Raw genomic sequence first — 20,905 nt, forward strand, 5'->3', positions numbered from 1 at the left:
TAACCCTTCCTTGTGTTTTTGTAATAAATAATTATAAAAAAAAGATATATATATGACAATGCAGGCGCCAGCCGGAAAATGCATCCGGGGGAAAAAGTTTGGCCAGGTTCTGTTCTGACTGGAGGAAACACTGGGGGAGTGCTTGAGTTTGCATCGAAGAGAGAAGTTTGTCCTGCTCATCTAGATATTCCTCACGTTACATTAGCATAGCATGACTCAAACGTAAATTGTCCGCCACAGTGAAATGTGCTACTTCTATGTGAATTACTGAGGTGGAATGCACCTAATTTCAAATGGTTGTTCGAAAATCATATAAAATTGACAAGTTTAAACATAACCTGTAGATAATTAGCAGGCAGTGTGTCTTGGATTGAGGGCAGCGCGGGTTAACTGTCCTGTTGCGTAACAATACATGTATAGCGAATTCTGACATCACACACATAAGAAAACTCACATGGTGAGACTGTGACGCATACAACCCATACAAAAAAAAATGTACATGAATTATAATCCACAAAATAATTAAAATGTCCTCCTGCTGCAGGAGTATTTTCCTTCTGTGAAAAACTGGGTCAAATTAAGCTACGGCATATGTACACAGACTTGGCCCTATGGAGATAGCATGGGAGTGAGTGAGTTGCCATATGGATGGGTGTGCATATGGTCAAAATATCATATAATGGTATTTCAAAACAATATGACAGTATTTATGGTTTTTAATAATAAAAGTTCAAAATAACATTTGCTTTATGAGTAGTGTGTGACCTAGGGAGGAAACACATTCTAAGTGATTTCAATGGGTCTTTCTCCATTCTGGTTGTTTTATACTGTTCAATTCAACCAATTTTTTATTTTTTTGCATTTTCATCCATTTCTGCATTTCCTGCACTCATTTGAGATCATTTTCACACTGCCACTTAGGGCTGCACAAATTGGGCAAACAACCTAGGCCTTATTTTTTACCACAATTAATCCACACATAAAACCAAATTGTTTCTAGTCATCTCTCCTCCTTCCAGGCTTTTTCTTCTTTGGACTTTATATAGCGATTGGCATCTTTTATTGTTACCAGGACGACTGACCGAACTCAGTTCATCTTTCAATCACCCACGTGGGTATCTGCTTCTATAAACCAATGAGGAGATGGGAGAGGCAGGACTTGCACCACGTTCAGCATCACAAATCGAGCTGACTTCTATTTTAGCGCTTGGCAACATAGACGCTCGTTGGCGCGTGAGCGGTGTGGGTGCAATAATTGAATAACGTGTATTTTTTAAATGATTTTGCAACGCTCGCGGTGTGGTCAGCATGTTAGGTTCTAATTATCAGAGTAAGAACTCGACGGACACTATGAAAGCTTAAACCAAGTTTATTCTTCCCAAAAGATCAAACAGCTGAACAGACAAAAACATGTTTACAAGAGAGCTGGTATTTGTACCCCCCTTTGGGTGGAGTCTCCTCCTTCTCGCTAAACATTGCATCTTTATTGTTAGGCAGGAAACTAAGTGATACGGGCAATAAACTTTTCTTTCTCCCTTAACGTGACCTAACCTCGACCCCCTTCATCACTAATCCATGGCTCTCTCCCCTTATCAATGCCTGTCATATGTAATCGCTTTCCCTACACTCAGTACATTCCAAGCTTAATTGCACCCACCATATACCTTCCCCCTACAGATAACCATTAACCTCTGGTGTAGCCCCTCGGCTATGGCACCCATCAGGTCTCTATTATAACTAACGATTAATAACATTTCAAGTTCAGAAATCCAAACCCATCAATAGTGAACTACTCCTTTAACTCTGATGACCTGGCTTGAATCTATATAAGCAGGGCAAGCCGAGCAGAGAGGGGAAAACAGGGTTTACCCAATCATGAGATTTCTTCCACTCCAATTTCTCTCCATGCAAAACAACAGATTTAGGATCAAATGTCCCTGTACACGAGAAGCTGGAAAGCATTGGATCTGTGTAAGCATGAGATAATTGTAGTTTCTTTTCACCATGCTTCTTTCACCAGCCCTTCTATTTTAACTCCATGAGGAGGAGTGGAGTGATCAAGTGTATCCTTCAGGGGAGAAAGAGAGGTAGCGAATTGGCCCTCAGCTCCTATAGGGCTGCTAGCTGCTAGTGGTGGAGCGGCTGAACGCGTCTTTTAATGTCTTCCCCGGGCAGATAGGCCACTTTCTCATGTGGCCACTTTCTCATGCCTGATGGCCCTCTCTGATAGGCCCAGCATAGTGGAGCTTGTTAAGTCCTCCGTCCCATCACAACATGGATGTGGGGGTTTCCTGTCTGCCTGCCTGCCTGGGCTTTCCCTCAAAACAATGCCAGTCCTCTGGGAGTTATTACTAATCCAGCCTTAAAGGGATAGTTCTGGATTTTGGCAATGAAGCCTTGTGTATATACCTCCCCAGAGTCAGATAAACTTGTGGATAAGAGGTAGTTTCACAAGGATTTGCTAACTAGCATTAATGCAATGATTGGAAGTCTACAGGAACAGCTAGCATACTAGCACTTTGGCAGAGGCTTGTGTTTGCAATCATGGCTGGAAGTCAAGGTCTAAAAATGGGGGCACTTATAAGATCCTATATTCACCATGGTAACAAATTTGAAATAGATCGATGTCCCTGTTTGGTGTACAGTCATGGCCAAAAGTTCTGAGAACGACACACATATTTATTTACAAAGTTTGCTGCTTCAGTGTCTTTAGATATTTTTGTTAGATGTTACTATGGAATACTGAAGTATAATTACAAGCATTTCATAAGTGTCAAAGGCTTTTATTGACAATTACATGAAGTTGATGCAAAGAGTCAATATTTGCAGTGTTGATCCTTCTTTTTCAAGACCTCTGCAATCTGCCCTGGCATACTATCAATTAACTTCTGGGCATTCTTGCATTATGTCAGAATTTGTGGGTTTTTGTTTGTCCACCCGCCTCTTGAGGATTGACCACAAGTTCTCAATGGGATTAAGGTCTGGGGAGTTTCCTGGCCATGGACCCAAAATATCAATGTTTTGTTCCCCGAGCCACTTAGTTATCACTTTTGCCTTATGGCAAGGTGCTCCATCGTGCTGGAATAGGCATTGTTCGTCACCAAACTGTTCCTGGGTGGTTGGGAGAAGTTGCTCTCGGAGGATGTGTTCTTAATTCATGGCTGTGTTCTTAGGCAACATTGTGAGTGAGCCCACTCCCTTGGCTGAGAAGCAACCCCACACATGAATGGTCTCAGGATGCTTTACTGTTGGCATGACACAGGACTGATGGTAGCGCTCACTTTGTCTTCTCCGGACAAGCTTTTTTCCGGATACCCCAAACAATCGAAAAGGGGATTCATCAGAGAAAATGACTTTACCCCAGTCTTCAGCAGTCCAATCCCTGTACCTTCTGCAGAATATCAGTCTGTCCCTGATATTTTTCCTAGAGAGAAGTGGCTTCTTTGCTGCCCTTCTTGACACCTGGCCATCCTCCAAAAGTCTTCGCCTCACTGTGCATGCAGATGCACTCACACCTGCCTGCTGCCATTCCTGAGCAAGCTCTGTACTGGTGGTGCCCAGATCCCGCAGCTGAATCAACTTTAGGAGACGGTTCTGGCGCTTGCTGGACTTTCTTGGGCACCCTGAAGCCTTCTTCACAACATTTGAACCGTTCTCCTTGAAGTTCTTGATGATCCGATAAATGGTTGATTTAGGTGCAATCTTACTGGCAGCAATATCCTTGCATGTGAAGCCCCTTTTGTGCAAAGCAATGATGATGGCACGTGTTTCCTTGGAGGTAACCATGGTTGACAGAGGAAGAACAATGATTCCAAGCACCACCCTCCTTTTGAAGCTTCCAGTCTGTTATTCGAACTCAATCAGCATGACAGAGTGATCTCCAGCCTTGTCCTCGTCAACACTCACACCTGTGTTAATGAGAGAATCACTGACATGATGTCAGCTGGTCCTTTTGTGGCAGGGCTGAAATGCAGTGGAAATGTTTTTGGGGGATTCAGTTCATTTGCATGGCAAAGAGGGACATTGCAATTAATTGCAATTCATCTGATCACTCTTTATAACATTCTGGAGTATATGCAAATTGACATCATACAAACTGAGGCAGCAGACTTTGTGAAAATGTATATTTATGTTATTCTCAATACAGTCGTGGCCAAAAGTTTATGATGATTTAACTGTCAATCTCTCCCAAATGGATGACTATGAGAAACAAAAATAATTGTAATTTAAAAATAGATTTGAAACCAATACTATTTATAACATAGGCACAACACTATATATGAAGCCATTACCATTTATTACACCTTGTTCCCTGTCTACAGCGGCTATACCATGCATATAAACTGAGAAGGGTGTAATTGCGGCTTGCATTCCTGCATATATACTTATATTGGTCCATTTTTAAGCTAGGGCCTTCGGTACACAGGTGGAAGACGGGGGCACTCCAGTACAGTAGGTGGCGGAAATGCACCATAACGTTGGATGCCTACTGCCGATAAACCCCACAGAAGAAGATGAAGAGGCGGGGGCAACAACGGTAGCTAGCTGGCTAGGATACCGGAAGACAGTGTCTTTACACCTGTTGGGCACTGCTTTCCCGCAATTCTATTAACGACAGCGAGAACAGGTGTTAGGCAGGTGGGAGCAAAAGACACTATATTAGCTAGCTATCTAGAACTCCGTTACACAGCAGGCAGGATAGGTAGCTATCCTCCTTCCCGAAAAACTCTGATAATACTTTTATTTCCCTTTTGACACACATTTTAACCACATAGACAATCAGGGGAAATCCAGAATATCAAAAGGGTCACACAAGCATGAAGATGGCATGCTCGAGGGGTGGGGCGTTCATGCAGGAACCAATGGGATGCTTGGGGGGGTGGGGGGGTGTTCCGAATTGTGTGTCACAATCCCACACTATTGTATAAACAATTTTTTCTCTTTCTCCGTTCATTGCTCTGCATGATGAACTGCCATGCCCGGCTGTGCGCGACATATCGGGGCTAAATCTATGTATTGGTGGTGCAGTGTTGACGATGAGCAGACAGGGCTGCCTTGTAGCTTCTGACATAACTGGTGCAATGAATTCAGATTATTGGGTGATCAACCAAACTCTCATTTCCCAACCCATTTGCCCTTCTCTCACTCACGGGTTTTACATTTAAAACCTGTTAGGGCTAGGGGGCAGCATTTGCACGTCTGGATAAAAAAATGTACCCGATTTAATCTGGTTACTAATCCTACCCAGTAACTAGAATATGCATATACTTATTATATATGGATAGAAAACACTCTAAAGTTTCTAAAACTGTTTGAATGGTGTCTGTGAGTATAACAGAACTCATTTGGCAGGCAAAACCCTGAGACATTTTCTGACAGGAAGTGGATACCTGATGTGTTGTATTGACTTTAAACCTATCCCATTGAAAAACACAGGGGCTGAGGAATATTTTGGCACTTCCTATTGCTTCCACTAGATGTCACCAGCCTTTACAAAGTGTTTTGAGTCTTCTGGAGGGAGATCTGACCGAACAAGAGCCATGGAACGATGATGTCCCATTAGACACCTGGCGCGCGAGTTCATGTTGGGTACCCTCGTTCCAATACGTTATAAAAGAGTATGCATTCGTCCACCTTGAATATTATTCATGTTCTGGTTAAAAAAGGCCCTAATGATTTATGCTATACAACGTTTGACATGTTTGAACGAACGTAAATATATTTTTTCCCCTCGTTCATGACGAGAAGTCCGGCTGGCTTAGATCATGTGCTAACAAGACGGAGATTTTTGGACATAAATGATGAGCTTTTTTGAACAAAACTACATTCGTTATGGACCTGTGATACCTGGAAGTGACATCTGATGAAGAGAATCAAAGGTAATGGATTATTTACATAGTATTTTCGATTTTAGATCTCCCCAACATGACGTCTAGTCTGTATCGCAACGCGTATTTTTCTGGGCGCAGTGCTCAGATTATTGCAAAGTGTGATTTCCCAGTAAGGTTATTTTTAAATCTGGCAAGTTGATTGCGTTCAAGAGATGTAAATCTATAATTCTTTAAATGACAATATAATATTTTACCAATGTTTTCTAATTTTAATTATTTAATTTGTGACGCTGACTTGACTGCCGGTTATTGGAGGGAAACGATTTCCTCAACATCAATGCCATAGTAAAACGCTGTTTTTGGATATAAATATGAACTTGATAGAACTAAAAATGCATGCATTGTCTAATATAATGTCCTAGGAGTGTCATCTGATGGAGATTGTAAAAGGTTAGTGCATCATTTTAGCTGGTTTTATGGTTTTGGTGACCCTGTCTTTGACTTGACAAAACATTACACACAACTCTTGTAAATGTACTGTCCTAACATACTCTAAATTTATGCTTTCGCCGTAAAACCTTTTTGAAATCGTAAAACGTGGTTAGATTAAGGAGATGTTTATCTTTCAAAGGGTGTAAAATAGTTGTATGTTTGAAAAATTTGAATTTTGACATTTATTTGGATTCAAATTTGCCGCTCTTGAAATGCACCTGCTGTTGATGGAGTGCACCACGGGTGGCACGCTAGCGTCCCACCTAGCCCATAGAGGTTAAGTCATTTAGCAGACGCTCTTATCCAGAGCGACTTACAAATTGGTGCATTCAACTTATAATATCCAGTGGAACAACCACTTTACAATAGTGCATCTAAATCTTTTAAGGGGGGGTTAGAAGGATTACTTTATCCTATCCCAGGTATTCCTTAAAGAGGTGGGGTTTCAGGTGTCTCCGGAAGGTGGTGATTGACTCCGCTGTCCTGGCGTCGTGAGTTTTAAGATATCCCATTAAAAACACACTCACTCATTTAAATAATAGGCTACTCATTCAAAGTCATATTCTTTCAATTCAGAGAGCAAATAGTTTCTTAAAGTGTTTTTACTATAAGGAGTAGGATATAACATTTTATCAGAAGATTATTTCTAATGATAGTAGGCCTATAAAGGCTACTTGGAAAAGTTCCTTAGATGTTTTATAAGCTGTACAAACTATAACCCTACCAGGTGAATTACAGCCTTTCCTATTGACAGTGTCATTTCCCTTTGAACAGTAGCCTAGACATGTTTATGCAGATCTACAACAGTGGGCTGGCTATTCAGTGTTTGGGGAACTATCAAATATCCAAAGGAACCAGTGGCGGTCCGTGCCGTTTAAGATGAGGGAGGAGGATTTATATTTTCATGAGCATGGCCTTATTTCTATTACTGCATATTGGATGACTGTCATTCATATTCCATTCACCCAGCTCAATGTAACATTGATAGGTATAGGCTACTGCATGATATTGACATTTTCCCTGTACCCGTCATGAGGTTGCTACAACCTTGCCTATGAATGAACGTTTACACCGTTAGTCAAACAGTTGCAAATGAGTTTCCATTGGACGAATTCAAGTATGTTTATCCCTGTTTCATTCCATTTGCTTCTGTTTATGAAAGGTTTTTCAACAGAATCGGCAGAATGAACACACACCCCTTGATCACACGCAAACTCAGTTCACTTTCATAGCAGCCATATAAAAACAGCATGATCACTTTGCTCCTTGTATATACATAACATTCCTTCTCGCAACTATATATGAGCTCTCCTCTTCTCACCTTTTCCCTTCACTTGTGGACTTTAGTGCACAACACATCAGCTGTCTGTGACCAGGCAAAAAAAAACTTTCCAAGCCAAACCATAGCATGACTGCTAACCGCTACGCACAGCCTACATCGTGGTCACTTCATAGTCAACATAGCGACTAGAATTAACACTTTAGTAAACCCGCTACAATCATGAAGTACAGTGTACAGTCAGAATGCAGTTTAGCACTGGCAGGCCCCGGTGGCAATAAATTAATAAAACCAAAAGCTTACCTTGACTTTGAAGAGTTCTAGTGTTGGATAAGCCAAAGTCAGCTAGCTAACATAAAATCCCTCTCTGTGTGTGCCGGGTGTTTGAGTAGGCTAAACTAGATAGCTGCATTTAGCTAGCTAAGTAAGTAAATAAATACATTCAACCAAACATAGCTCTCTCGCTTCTCCTTAATTTTGGAAGAAATGTATTTGTTCAAAACTGTTAAACTATTGTCTTTCTTTGAGTCAACTACTCACCACATTTTATGCACTGCATTGCTTGCTAGCTGTAGCTTATGCTTTCAGTAATAGATTCATTCTCTGATCCTTTGATTGAGTGGACAACTTGTCAGTTCATGCTGCAAGAGCTTCGATAGGTTGGAGGACGTCCTCTGGAGGTTGTCATAAATATTGTGTAAGTCTATGGAAGGGGGTGAGAACCAAGAGCCTCCTATTTTTGTATTGAAGGCAATGTACCCAGGGGAGGACAGAAGCTAGCTGTCCTCCATGCTGCTGAAGCTCCTATACACCTTCATTGCAAAACAGTGTGTTTTAATCAATTATTTGATGACTTGAATATATTTGGTGTCAATTAATCTCAAAATAACTTTTTAAATGTTCCAATATTTTTATGAAATTCTCTGAGGAGGATGGTCCTCCCCTTCATCCTCTGAGGAACCTCCACTGAAAGGAACCATAGGCCAATCAACATGAGGCTAAATTAACTTATAAATGTAGGCTAGAGAGAGTTTTAGGCTAACCTAGGCTGTATGCTATAATTGCACTTTTCCCTATTTGTAGGCTATTGTAGGCTTCTAGTTTGGCTAATAATGGACACAAATTAATAACTGAAATGTTTTACAGCAGCCATATTCGCCTTCATGACACGTGGGAGGATGCAGCTAAATAGTGACAGATTAACTTGATCAAATCCACACTTTGAGTGTTCCATTTGCTACACTAATATTGACTATGTTGATTTTTTGGGGGGACGGACGCATGCCAGTTCATGTAGGCTAACATTGTCCTTCTATAAGTACCTAGGACTTTTCACGTTCACAACAACCCCAATGGCTGTTGTGAACGTGCACGAAAATGTATGTAGTTCTGTCCTTGAGCTGTTCTTGTCTATTAGTCTATTAATGTTATGTATTATGTCATGTTTCATGTTTTGTGTGGACCCCAGGAAGAGTAGCTGGTGCTTTTGCACCAACTACTGGGAATACTAATAACACCAAAATACCAATACCAAAGCTATGGATGTCATTCCAAAGGAATTTACTTTGACCGCGCAAAGCAGAAACACATTTCACTGAGAACACATTCATTTGAAAAGAACTGGATAAAACAATAAGTAGGCTACTAATGTTCTCATTACGGCAAGATCACAAGCCCCCTCTGACAAAACAGTTTCACAATGTTACAGTAGCCACGCAAATTGCCTTGCCAAGACAAAACGAGGCCAAACTGTGGTAGCAAAGTGTTGCCTTGCATTCCAGAATATGTCTGACTGCACAGACTGACCTTGCTACTAAATGGGAAAATAGTAATGAATGGACACCATTCGTATGGGCTTTACTGCTCGAGTTGACAAGATGACAGCAGCACTCACCTTGCCGCAGACGAATGAAGTAGGTGCCTTCTCGGTGACAGTCCCGGGCCGATACAAGTGTCAAATCCAACCAGTTTCCCTGGCTACCGGTGGTAGTCGTACGTATCTCCTGGTCAGGAATTTAACGCACAACGCAGTTTCGAACTTATCAGACGGCAACCGTTAACCAACCATCTGTAAACACGCTGCGTTGAGCAGACTATTTCAGAAACGGAGTAAATGAGCTCTTAATACTCTGGTTTTCCACTATGGACATTTTAGCACCGTTCACATTCCACTGCTACGACCGGGAAACGTAACAGACAGTAATACTACATAGGCCCCTCCCCTTTACAGTATGGGTGCGTGCAGTGTGCAGCCAAGAGAGTTTTATCAAAATGTCTACTGCTCTCTACAGGGCAACGTCAAAGCTGCAGTTCAACACCATAGCTCTAGCACAACCCTATAGATCAGGGTTTCCCAAACTAGGTTTTGATTTTTTGCCCTAACACTACACAGCTGATTAAAATCATCAAAGTTTGGTGATGAGTTGATTATTTTAATTAGCTGTGTAGCGCTTGGGCAAAAAACGAAATGTGCACCCAGGGGACCCAAGGACAGAGTTTGGGAAACCCTGCTATAGAGCACAACTGCTTGTTGAATTATGTACAGTGACAACTAGCGACATTTTGGACAGGCCTAAAAAAAAGATTTTAGAACCATTTTCACAACAAAGCGCAGATATTTTTTTTTCTTCATTTCGTGACACAAAAACGGTGACTCCGGTCATGCCGAACTAGCGACATTCTGGAAAGCCCTAAAATAACATTAAAAAAAAAATTTCACAAGAAAGTGCAGATTTTTATTGGGCCAATGCAGCCATTTTTATCTCAATATCAAATAATTTCTGGGTAACAATTAAGTACATTACTGTAATTTTTTTTTTTATTAAACTGGTGAACAAGAAACAAAAATAACTTCTTAGTAAAGAGCAATTTTTCAAGCAAGACTTTTGCTAGGAATGTCTTGGGAGTGGTCTGAGTGGGGAGGGGAAAACTGAAAGTTAGCAGTTATTGGATCTCTCTTTGTTATTGGTGTATTAGCTAATTCATTGCCTGGCGATGTCACCAGGGTGGGACAAAACGCCATCCCACCAAAACAGGCTGCAATTTCAGGTGGTCTTTTCAAACAGCACTTACACTAAAAGGGTATTATCATAATTTTCACAATTGTGGAAATATATATAAAACACAGGAAATCACGTTTTTTCATTGCCTTTAATTAAACAATAGTATGACAGGGTAGGAAACAAAAAGTTGGTCAGTGTTTCCAAAGGGACCTTTATTAGTGGGGAAGATTTAAAATGGTATAAAATCATGCCCTTACAGTGTACACCTGTCCAGATGAGCGCTTTGTCCCTAAAGGTCATGTGTAGGTTAAACTGTGCTGTGAAAGTTTGTGGTGTGGTCCACTGTTTGTTTATTTGTGTCAGTAGTTTGTTTAAATTTGACAATATCCAAATGTTTGTTTAATCTGTTACGGATACCGTAGTTGCCTCTTCACTGTTAACGTTGAGACTGGTGTTTTGCAGGTACTATTTATTGAAGCTGCCTGTTGAGGACTTGTGAGGCATTTGTTTCTCACACTACACACTCTAATGTACTTCTTGCTCAGTTGTGCACCGGGGCCTCCCACTCCTCTTTCTATTCTGGTTAGAGACAATTTTCGCTGTTCTGTGAAGGGAGTAATACACAGCGTTGTACCAGATCTTCAGTTTCTTGGCAATTTCTCACATGGAATAGCCTTCATTTCTCAGAACAAGAATAGACTGACGAGTTTCAGAAGAAAGTCCTTTGTTTCTGGCCATTTTGAGCCTGTATTCAAACCCACAAATGCTGATGATGCTATCCAACTTATGTGACTTGGTAATAAAAAAAATACTACTGAACTTATTTAGGTTTGCCATAATAAAAGTGTTGAATACTTATTGACTCAAGCTTACTTTTTTTAATTAATTTGTAATCATTTCCAAAAACATAATTTATTGCAATAATACATCTGTATGTTGACACACATGGTCAATTGACAGAACATAAAAAGAGCCTTTGACAACAAGTACTGTTCACATGTAATAAATAAAGTAATAAATTAACAAATGCATCACAACAAAAGACTGGTCAAATTTGGATTAAACTACACACACATACTGTACTTACGCACAGACACACTCACTCTTACAGGCACACACAGAAGCAATGCTTATTCATTCACAATCTTCAAGTTTGTATTGAGATGAACAACGATACTGATATATATTACTCAATAGAATGATTTGAAGTAATTAATGATATACTGTATTTAATATATACTATGTACAGAAAATAAATAATAAGGGTAGAGGGAAATACAGTTACACCAGAAACGACACTTCTCACTTCCACTACACTGTATGTTATCATCTGAATACTCAAAATATTTTGATGACTTGCGCTTCATATGAATCTATGTGCATATATAATACATATATCATGTTTTCAAGACTGATATATCTACTGGTCTGAATAAATATAGATAGCAAGACAGATACACAGTGCTGTAAATACAGAAAGCTAAAACATACATGGCTAAATATACGCACAATGCACAAGACAGGACTTTGCAATCCATATTGCATTTCATACAGATAACATATTGGAACAGTGCGATTTTCAATAGGTTTCTGTAATGTGATATGTCGATAGTGTCAGGTGGATGGATGATGACGACAGTTGCCGCTGAAACATGCGTGGGTGAGAGGGGACGACTTCTTCTCCCTCTCGGATTGGTTGGATGAGAATGGATGACGAACAGAGGACGTCCTCCTCTCCTCCTTTTGTCTCTTGGTCAGACGCTCCTTCAGCTCTAGTCGAACTTGTAGCTGCGGTCATTGCGGTCGGTGCGTTCTCTGGAGAGACAGACGTGTGGAGAGATGAGAATAAAACTGATTCAGACTCCTTTAGGTGACAATGATTTACCAGTGTCCCCAACCTTAAACACCTGACGTATCATAAACCACATCCTACTGTACTACAGCATGTACTCACACAACAACAAAAAAAGGCAGAAAAAAAATGTTGAACAGGATATGCTATAAAACAAGAAGAGAACCATAATGGTGAACTATATCTTTAAACAGTAATTTTAGCACTTTAATGACCTTTCTAATATACGGTAATTGTGTAGAATGTCTATTCAAAAGGAAAGCAAAGACTTCATTTTGTTGGCTAGCTTTCCTCAAATCTTGCAAAAATGCTTCAGAACAATTTGTAAAAAAAAAAAAACAGCAATCTAGGACAGGGGTGCACAACTCAGGCCCTAGGGTTCTGCAGTCTTGCTGCTTTTGTTTCTCCCTGGTACTTGATGTCACAGATTCCCAGGTAGAAGTCGGTCTGTAGTTCAAAGGGCTTGAGGACTGAGGCTATGCACCCCTGATTTTGAATAAGTGGTGTCCATTGTCAGAGACTATCACAGCAGGGTCATATCAGCCACTAAATCTGGACAATATGTCATGACATAGGGAGGGAATGATCATAAGGTTGTCTTATGTAATGTTTTTATTACATCGACATGATTGAGGCACAGGAGTGGCAGGTACGTCATGCATATAAATCTTCTGTAACAACCTCATAACGCGGTCATTATAATGACATAAAATGTTATAAAATGTCTTCACAGCTGATGTCAGTTTACCTAAACAATAGCTTCTTTAATGACAAGTGTTAAATCAGTTTCCATAAGCTGATATATTTGACCGCAACTGTATATGCTTGATGTCATTGTTTGATAATGTGATCATTGAAATGTAGAATTTGGTTGCTCATAGCACAAACTGGTCAGAGGGTATTCCTCGTAAATGGGTATGTAAATAGTTACAGGAACGATCTCAGAAGTGCCAGCAGGGCCTTCTAGAGCTCTAAAACATTGGCATCCTTGTAATGAAGCTGAATGAGGGAAGCTATTCCCTAAAGCTAGAGGCGGTAGCTAGGGAAGCTAGTTAAATGTCTGGGTAGCTAGCCTCGTAGCTTCTACTGATGGCCTTACCCTCAGCGACAGCTTAAATTCGGATGTGCTTGGCGTCATCCAACCTGGTGATGACAAAATGAGATCACACCGGTCAACGACTGATACACTGACTGCATTGGCAGCCAGTGGGCAAGTAAAGTGATAGTATGACAACTTTATTCATAGCCCTCTTCAAGAACATGAACAAGCGTGATACAGTGTTTCATGTTCATAGGATCTCATGTGTCAGTGTGTCAGTCAAATAAGTAATACTGATGTACTAGTACTACTAGTAATATAGTAAATTGTGTTTTTTACTTTAGCCTTAGATATGTGCCTGTTATTGTGTATCCTTGTTGTAAAATTCACAGAGATTGAAATGGAGTAATGGATATGCAAGAGAGGAAGGCAGGGTTATAAAGTCAAAGAAAGGAAGTGATTGGGTGGCTGTGATTGAGTTGCAGGCAGGCAGGGTGAAGGTGATTGCATGGGTGGGTAAGGGGGAGGGGTTGGGGAGTACTCACGCCCCCTCATCTCTAAGAAGCTGCAGGAACTTAGTGACTCTGTACTCCACATCCATCTGGAGGAAGGAAGCAGGAAACCAAAGATTAACACCAGTGGTTTACAGAAGAAGAAAAAGAAGACACACCTTGACAGTGCAAATATGTGGCATTATGCAGGCTCTACCGTATAAAACCGTTTGCACCACTTCTTGAGGCATGAGACCTTTCTAGCGACCATAGCTACTGGATGATGCTTGTGGTCGACTGTTCTGCAGCTGAACGATGATGAGGAGGAGGAGTGCTGATTGCCACTGACCTGCAGAGACATTTCGATTAGCATCAGGAGCTTCTTGATGCCAATCCAGACCCTCTTTCCCTTGACGTGCTGGCCGATGGTGACCCGCTCTGCGTCCGTGAAGCTTCCTAGTAGCTACAAAGGATACAATGTCAATGAGTAAACAAAATGGCACACAAGCAAGACAGTAGCATTAGCTACTAAAATTCTTCATCAATATTTATATTGTGTGTGTTCACTTGTTTGTTTGTGTGTGTGGGTGTGTGTGCGTGTGTGTGCATACCTCTAGGGCTTCCACCAGGTGTTCTCCAGTAGAGATGTTGGGGACGTGGATGGTGGTACTGAAGGCATCCAGCATCTCCATCTCCTGCAGCACCTCCTTACGGCTGGTGGTTCCAATGATCAACAGCTTACGGCCCTGTAGACAGAGTAAAGCACAGACAGAGTTACACACACGTACATGCACACACTTATACACATAGACACACAGACTGGTGTAAATAAACACATTAATGTAACTCAACACCTGCATTAAGTAATGTTGAACTGAACAGTGAACACTCACTTTAGGAGGAGTCTTCTTCAGCAGCACCAGCAGGGCCTGGAGAACCATGTTGGAGAAGCGAGGTCCAATGGGGACGTAGTCTAAAGGAGTGGAGCACAAAGAAATCAGAACAGTACTTCAGACAGAACCCACTAGTGTTGCTGCTGATTCTTTTAGCATTGAAGACTGGGTCTTGGCTTTAGATACAGTGTTTTGTTTATCTGCAGCATCATTAGAAAGTTAAAGAGATACGAGTTTGTTGCTCCGCTAGAGATGGAATTAGGAGGTCCACTAGACTAAAAGGAGAATGAGGTTTCAGAGGAATGTGGAGGTAGAGAATCACCTAGGAGACGCTCAATGTCATCCACCACCACACAGCTCAGCTGAGACTTGTAGGCATCCTCAAAGATCTGAGGGAAGGAAGGCAGGGGATACAGAGTTAAATAACACAAAAAGACTGTATAATAATACCATACAGTAAGTATTGGCAATAATCTCTTTCTTCTGCTCTTAGTTGTTATCGATACATCAGATAGGAAAAGGGGGAGACCGATAAACTGGAGAGAAGTAGCTAGTAAGAGAGGGGGACCCAGGGATCGAACCACCAACTCTATGGGGCAATGCGTGGTCCAAAGTCAGCAGCGCCACAACTAGTCTACCATTCGACCAGATTCTGGCACAGTGGCCATCTCTTTCTATAGGCATGGTGCCAGCCTTACAAAGACATCGGGGTCAAAACACTTAATAAAACTGCAGCAGCATTCAACAGTATGCAGGTATCTATTTTTCTTTCATGGTGCACATCCACCTTCTTGATAGCCAGGCACTTGGAGTTTTCGGAGAAACCGATCATCTTGTCTGGGGAACAGATCTTAATGAAGGGGAACTCTGAGCTCTCCGAGATTTGGGCAGCCAGGGCCGTCTTTCCACTGTGAGGGGGTCCTAAGAGGACAGATGGACAAATAAAGACTATTAGAGAGAGGGGGGGGGCTGTTTTTCAACTGTGTGTGCGCTCCACCTGCATGTGCCTACGCTCACTTGCATGTGTATATGTGTGTTCGCTCACACGTGTGTGTGTGGTCAGGCCTACCCTCCAGTAGCACAGCCACCAGTGGTGTGCGGTCGCTGTTCTTGGTCTGCTGCACCAGCAGCTCCCCGTCATCCAGCACACGGGTCACAGGGTCGCCCCACTTGATGATGCCGTTCATGATGTAGCTGGCGTAGTCCTCCTGGTTGGAACCAAATGCCTGGGGGAGGAAGAGGATAAAGAGGGGGAGTGGGCAAAACTTTTTAGGATTGGAATGACAGTCTAAGGGTCAATCTCAAATGACACCCTATTCACTTTTACTGTCCTTTGAAATACACATATAGTAGAGAGATACTTACTGGTTTAATGTCATTGTTCAGGGAGCCCATGAAGTCGCTTCTGGTGACCTGCAGCTTCTCGGCTCTCTCTGTGTCCACCTCCACTGTGGCTGTGGCCTGGAACCACAGAAATAAATAGTCTGATCTGACTCTGATATACAGTAAACTTAACAAAGGACAAAGTTATGGCAGAGATGAATAAAAGCCCCTGAAAGCACATTGCTAAGGGGTGGAGTCTAACCATGTCATGTGTGTTCAAAGCTGTCAATTGGATAGTCTAAGCCAGGTATTCCCAGACTGGGGTACGCGCAATGCCATCGGGCTTCGCCAAATAAAAATGTAATTAACTTTTTTTTTTATAAAAAAATTATTTCTAAAATTAAATATGTACAGTGGGGAGAACAAATATTTGATAACCTGCAAAATCGGCAGTGTTTCCTACTTACATTACATTTAAGTCATTTAGCAGACGCTCTTATCCAGAGCGACTTACAAAATGGTGCATTCACCTTATGATATCCAGTGGAACAACCACTTTACAATAGTGCATCTAAATCTTTTAAGGGGGGGGGGGGGGGGTTAAAAGGATTACTTTATCCTATCCTAGGTATTCCTTAAAGAGGTGGGGTTTCAGGTGTCTCCGGAAGGTGGTGATTGACTCCGCTGTCCTGGCGTCGTGAGGGAGCTTGTTCCACCATTGGGGTGCCAGAGCAGCGAACAGTTTTGACTGGGCTGAGCGGGAACTGTGCTTCCTCAGAGGTAGGGGGGCCAGCAGGCCAGTGGTGGATGAACGCAGTGCCCTTGTTTGGGTGTAGGGCCTGATCAGAGCCTGAAGGTATGGAGGTGCCGTTCCCTTCACAGCTCCGTAGGCAATCACCATGGTCTTGTAGCGGATGCGAGCTTCAACTGGAAGCCAGTGGAGAGAGCGGAGGAGCGGGGTGACGTGAGAGAACTTGGGAAGGTTGAACACCAGACGGGCTGCGGCGTTCTGGATGAGTTGTAGGGGTTTAATGGCACAGGCAGGGAGCCCAGCCAACAGCGAGTTGCAGTAATCCAGACGGGAGATGACAAGTGCCTGGATTAGGACCTGCGCCGCTTCCTGTGTGAGGCAGGGTCGTACTCTGCGAATGTTGTAGAGCATGAACCTACAGGATCGGGTCACCGCCTTGATGTTAGTGGAGAACGACAGGGTGTTGTCCAGGATCACGCCAAGGTTCTTAGCACTCTGGGAGGAGGACACAAGGGAGTTGTCAACCGTGATGGCGAGATCATGGAACGGGCAGTCCTTCCCCGGGAGGAAGAGCAGCTCCGTCTTGCCGAGGTTCAGCTTGAGCTGGTGATCCGTCATCCACACTGATATTGTGTCATATATAGTATCATATACACTGATACTTACAAAGCATGTAGAGGTCTGTAATTTTTATCATAGGTACACTTCAATTGTGAGAGACGGAATCTAAAACAAAAATCCAGAAAATCACATTGTATGATTTTTAAGTAATTAATTGGCATTTTATTGCATGACATAAGTATTTGATACATCAGAAAAGCAGAACTTAATATTTGGTACAGAAACCTTTGTTTGCAATTACAGAGATCATACGTTTCCTGTAGTTCTTGACCAGGTTTGCACACACTGCAGCAGGGATTTTGGCCCACTCTTCCATACAGACCTTCTCCAGATCCTTCAGGTTTCGGGGCTGTCGCTGGGCAATACGGACTTTCAGCTCCCTCCAAAGATTATCTATTGGGTTCAGGTCTGGAGACTGGCTAGGCCACTCCAGGACCTTGAGATGCTTCTTACGGAGCCACTCCTCAGTTGCCCTGGCTGTGTGTTTCGGGTCGTTGTCATGCTGGAAGACCCAGCCACAACCCATCTTCAATGCTCTTACTGAGGGAAGGAGGTTGTTGGCCAAGATCTCGCGATACATGGCCCCATCCATCCTCCCCTCAATAGGGTGCAGTCGTCCTGTCCCCTTTGCAGAAAAGCATCCCCAAAGAATGATGTTTCCACCTCCATGCTTCACGTGTTCTTGGGGTTGTACTCATCCTTCTTCTTCCTCCAAACACAGCGAGTGGAGTTTAGACCAAAAAGCTCTATTTTTGTCTCATCAGACCACATGACCTTCTCCCATTCCTCCTCTGGATCATCCAGATGGTCATTGGCAAACTTCAGATGGGACTGGACATGCGCTAGCTTGAGCAGGGGGACCTTGCGTGCGCTGCAGGATTTTAATCCATGACGGCGTAGTGTGTTATTAATGGTTTTCTTTGAGACTGTGGTCCCAGCTCTCTTCAGGTCATTGACCAGGTCCTGCCGTGTAGTTCTGGGCTGATCCCTCACCTTCCTCATGATCATTGATGCCCCACGAGGTGAGATCTTGCATGGAGCCCCAGACCGAGGGTGATTGACCGTCATCTTGAACTTCTTCCATTTTCTAATAATTGCGCCAACAGTTGTTGCCTTCTCCCCAAGCTGCTTGCCTATTGTCCTGTAGCCCATCCCAGCCTTGTGCAGGTCTACAATTTTATCCCTGATGTCCTTACACAGCTCTCTGGTCTTGGCCATTGTGGAGAGGTTGGAGTCTGTTTGATTGAGTGTGTGGACACGTGTCTTTTATACAGGTAACGAGTTCAAGCAGCTGCATTTAATACAGGTAATGAGTGGAGAACAGGAGGGCTTCTTAAGGAAAAACTAACAGGTCTGTGAGAGCCGGAATTCTTACTGGTTGGTAGGTGATCAAATACTTATGTCATGCAATAAAATGCAAATGAATTACTTAAAAATCATACAATGTGATTTTCTGGATCTTTGTTTTAGATTCCGTCTCTCACAGTTGAAGTGTACATATGATAAAAATTACAGACCTCTACATGCTTTGTAAGTAGGAAAACCTGCAAAATCGGCAGTGTATCAAATACTTGTTCTCCCCACTGTATATATATGTTTTCAAACAGTCCATTTATATTTTCCAACAGGGCTATACATTTGGGTGAGGTTTTTTCTTCGACTGAGTAGCCTCGTTTCACTGCCAAAAATAAAATTAAACCATCTAGTGTCCAGCGAAATAACAACACAATGTCAAATACAGGTAGCCTAGTCAAATAATTAACATCCAATCACATTAACCGTTACTCTCTCGCGGGAATTCCACTAGAATTCCACTAGAGTGTTCCTGGGTTTTTGGGTTATGTTCTAGGTTAGTGTATTTCTATGTTAGATCTAGGTTGTTTAGTTCTATGTTTAGTTCATTGGGATTGGCCTTCAATCGGAGGCAGCTGTTCCTCGTTGCCTCTGATTGAAGGTCCTATGTATAGGGGTGTGTTTGTAATGGGAATTGTGGGTAGTTGTCTCTTGTTTAGTGTCGGTTCACCTGACAGGACTGTTAGTGTCGGGCGTTGTGGTTTGTATACGTGTTTGGGAGAGGCAGAGAATCCACTGGGATTCTCTGCCTCTAACCCTATTACAGGGGCTGAGCCACTGGCTTACTGGTGTTCTTCCATGCCGTCCATGGGAGGGGTGCGTCACTTGAGTGGGTTGAGTCACTGACGTGGTCTTCCTGTCTGGGTTGGCGCCCCCCCCCCCCCCCCTTGGGTTGTGCCGTGGCGGAGATCTTTGTGGGCTATACTCGGCCTTGTCTTAGGACGGTAAGTTGGTGGTTGGAGACATCCCTCTAGTGGTGTGGGGGCTGTGCTTTGGCAAAGTGGGTGGGGTTATATCCTGCCTGTTTGGCCCTGTCCGGGGGTATCATCGGATGGGGCCACAGTGTCTTCTGATCCCTCCTGTCTCAGCCTCCAGTATTTATGCTGCAGTAGTTTGTGTCGGGGGGCTAGGGTCAGTCTACATCTGGAGTATTTCTCTTGTATTATCCGGTGTCCTGTGTGAATTTAAATATGCTCTCTCTAATTCTCTTTCTCTCGGAGGACCTGAGCCCTAGGACCATGCCTCAGGACTACCTGGCATGATGACTCCTTGCTGTCCCCAGTCCACCTGGCTGTGCTGCTGCTCCAGTTTCAACTGTTCTGCCTGCGGCTATGGAACCCTGACCTGTTCACCGGACGTGCTTGTTGCACCCTCGACAACTACTATGATTATTATTTGACCATGCTGGTCATTTATGAACATTTTAACATCTTGACCATTTTCTGTTATAATATCCACCCGGCACAGCCAGAAGAGGACTGGCCACCCCTCATAGCCTGGTTCCTCTCTAGGTTTCTTCCTAGGTTTTTGGCCTTTCTAGGGAGTTTTTTCTAGCCACCGTGCTTCTTTCACATGCATTGTTTGCTGTTTGGGGCTTTAGGCTGGGTTTCTGTACAGCACTTTGAGATATCAGCTGATGTACGAAGGGCTGTATAAATAAATTTGATTTGTTTGTTTTTCCTTCTTTTCACAATAAAGATGAGTATACATGTTCCCGCTGCGTTTTGGTCAATACCCTACGACACTCGTGACACACTAAGGGTCCGTATGTAGCCAAACGCAACTGCTACTCATTCCGTTTGCTAGAAAATTGATAAATGGTTAAAAAAAACGTAAGGCCCAGCGCTACTGGTATTACTGCTACTACCAGCAGTACTATACCTGCACCTGTCGACGACACAAGTTGTTCTGCTTCCACGAGCACACACAATGCTGGCATCAGTAATTCTACATTTGTTGTTAGCCCAGCTAGCATGGA

The 20,905-nt window shown here is 42.7% G+C and overlaps 2 protein-coding genes across 8 annotated transcripts in view; both read right to left on the reverse strand.

The window, feature by feature from the left end:
- LOC106583871 (thyroid hormone receptor alpha) overlaps window positions 1-9,790 on the reverse strand; it is a 107,071-nt gene extending 97,281 nt beyond the window's left edge. For all 5 annotated transcript variants that reach the window (XM_082967861.1, XM_014168488.3, XM_082967864.1 and 2 more), the window contains exon 1: window positions 9,497-9,790. The gene's annotated coding sequence lies outside the window, so the exon portion shown is untranslated. The remainder of the gene's footprint in view (window positions 1-9,496) is intronic.
- Window positions 9,791-11,459: 1,669 nt separating this feature from the next.
- The window catches only part of LOC106583880 (vesicle-fusing ATPase), a 50,507-nt gene continuing 41,061 nt past the window's right edge, over window positions 11,460-20,905 (reverse strand). For 2 of the 3 annotated variants that reach the window (XM_014168499.3, XM_014168501.3), the window contains 9 exons: window positions 16,245-16,340; window positions 15,949-16,105; window positions 15,667-15,800; window positions 15,202-15,268; window positions 14,880-14,959; window positions 14,598-14,732; window positions 14,336-14,449; window positions 14,041-14,096; window positions 11,460-12,419 (listed from right to left, as the gene is read on the reverse strand). In XM_014168499.3, the coding sequence (XP_014023974.1) occupies window positions 12,377-12,419; window positions 14,041-14,096; window positions 14,336-14,449; window positions 14,598-14,732; window positions 14,880-14,959; window positions 15,202-15,268; window positions 15,667-15,800; window positions 15,949-16,105; window positions 16,245-16,340 (882 nt within the window). In that variant the 3' untranslated portion in view covers window positions 11,460-12,376. Of the gene's footprint in view, window positions 12,420-13,555; window positions 13,600-14,040; window positions 14,097-14,335; window positions 14,450-14,597; window positions 14,733-14,879; window positions 14,960-15,201; window positions 15,269-15,666; window positions 15,801-15,948; window positions 16,106-16,244; window positions 16,341-20,905 lie in introns of all 3 variants that reach the window. The other variant, XM_014168500.3, reaches the window with a different exon arrangement.

Source organism: Salmo salar, chromosome 23 (genome assembly GCF_965601325.2).
Source record: "Salmo salar chromosome 23, fSalSal1, whole genome shotgun sequence".
Taxonomy (NCBI): Eukaryota; Metazoa; Chordata; class Actinopteri; order Salmoniformes; family Salmonidae; genus Salmo; species Salmo salar.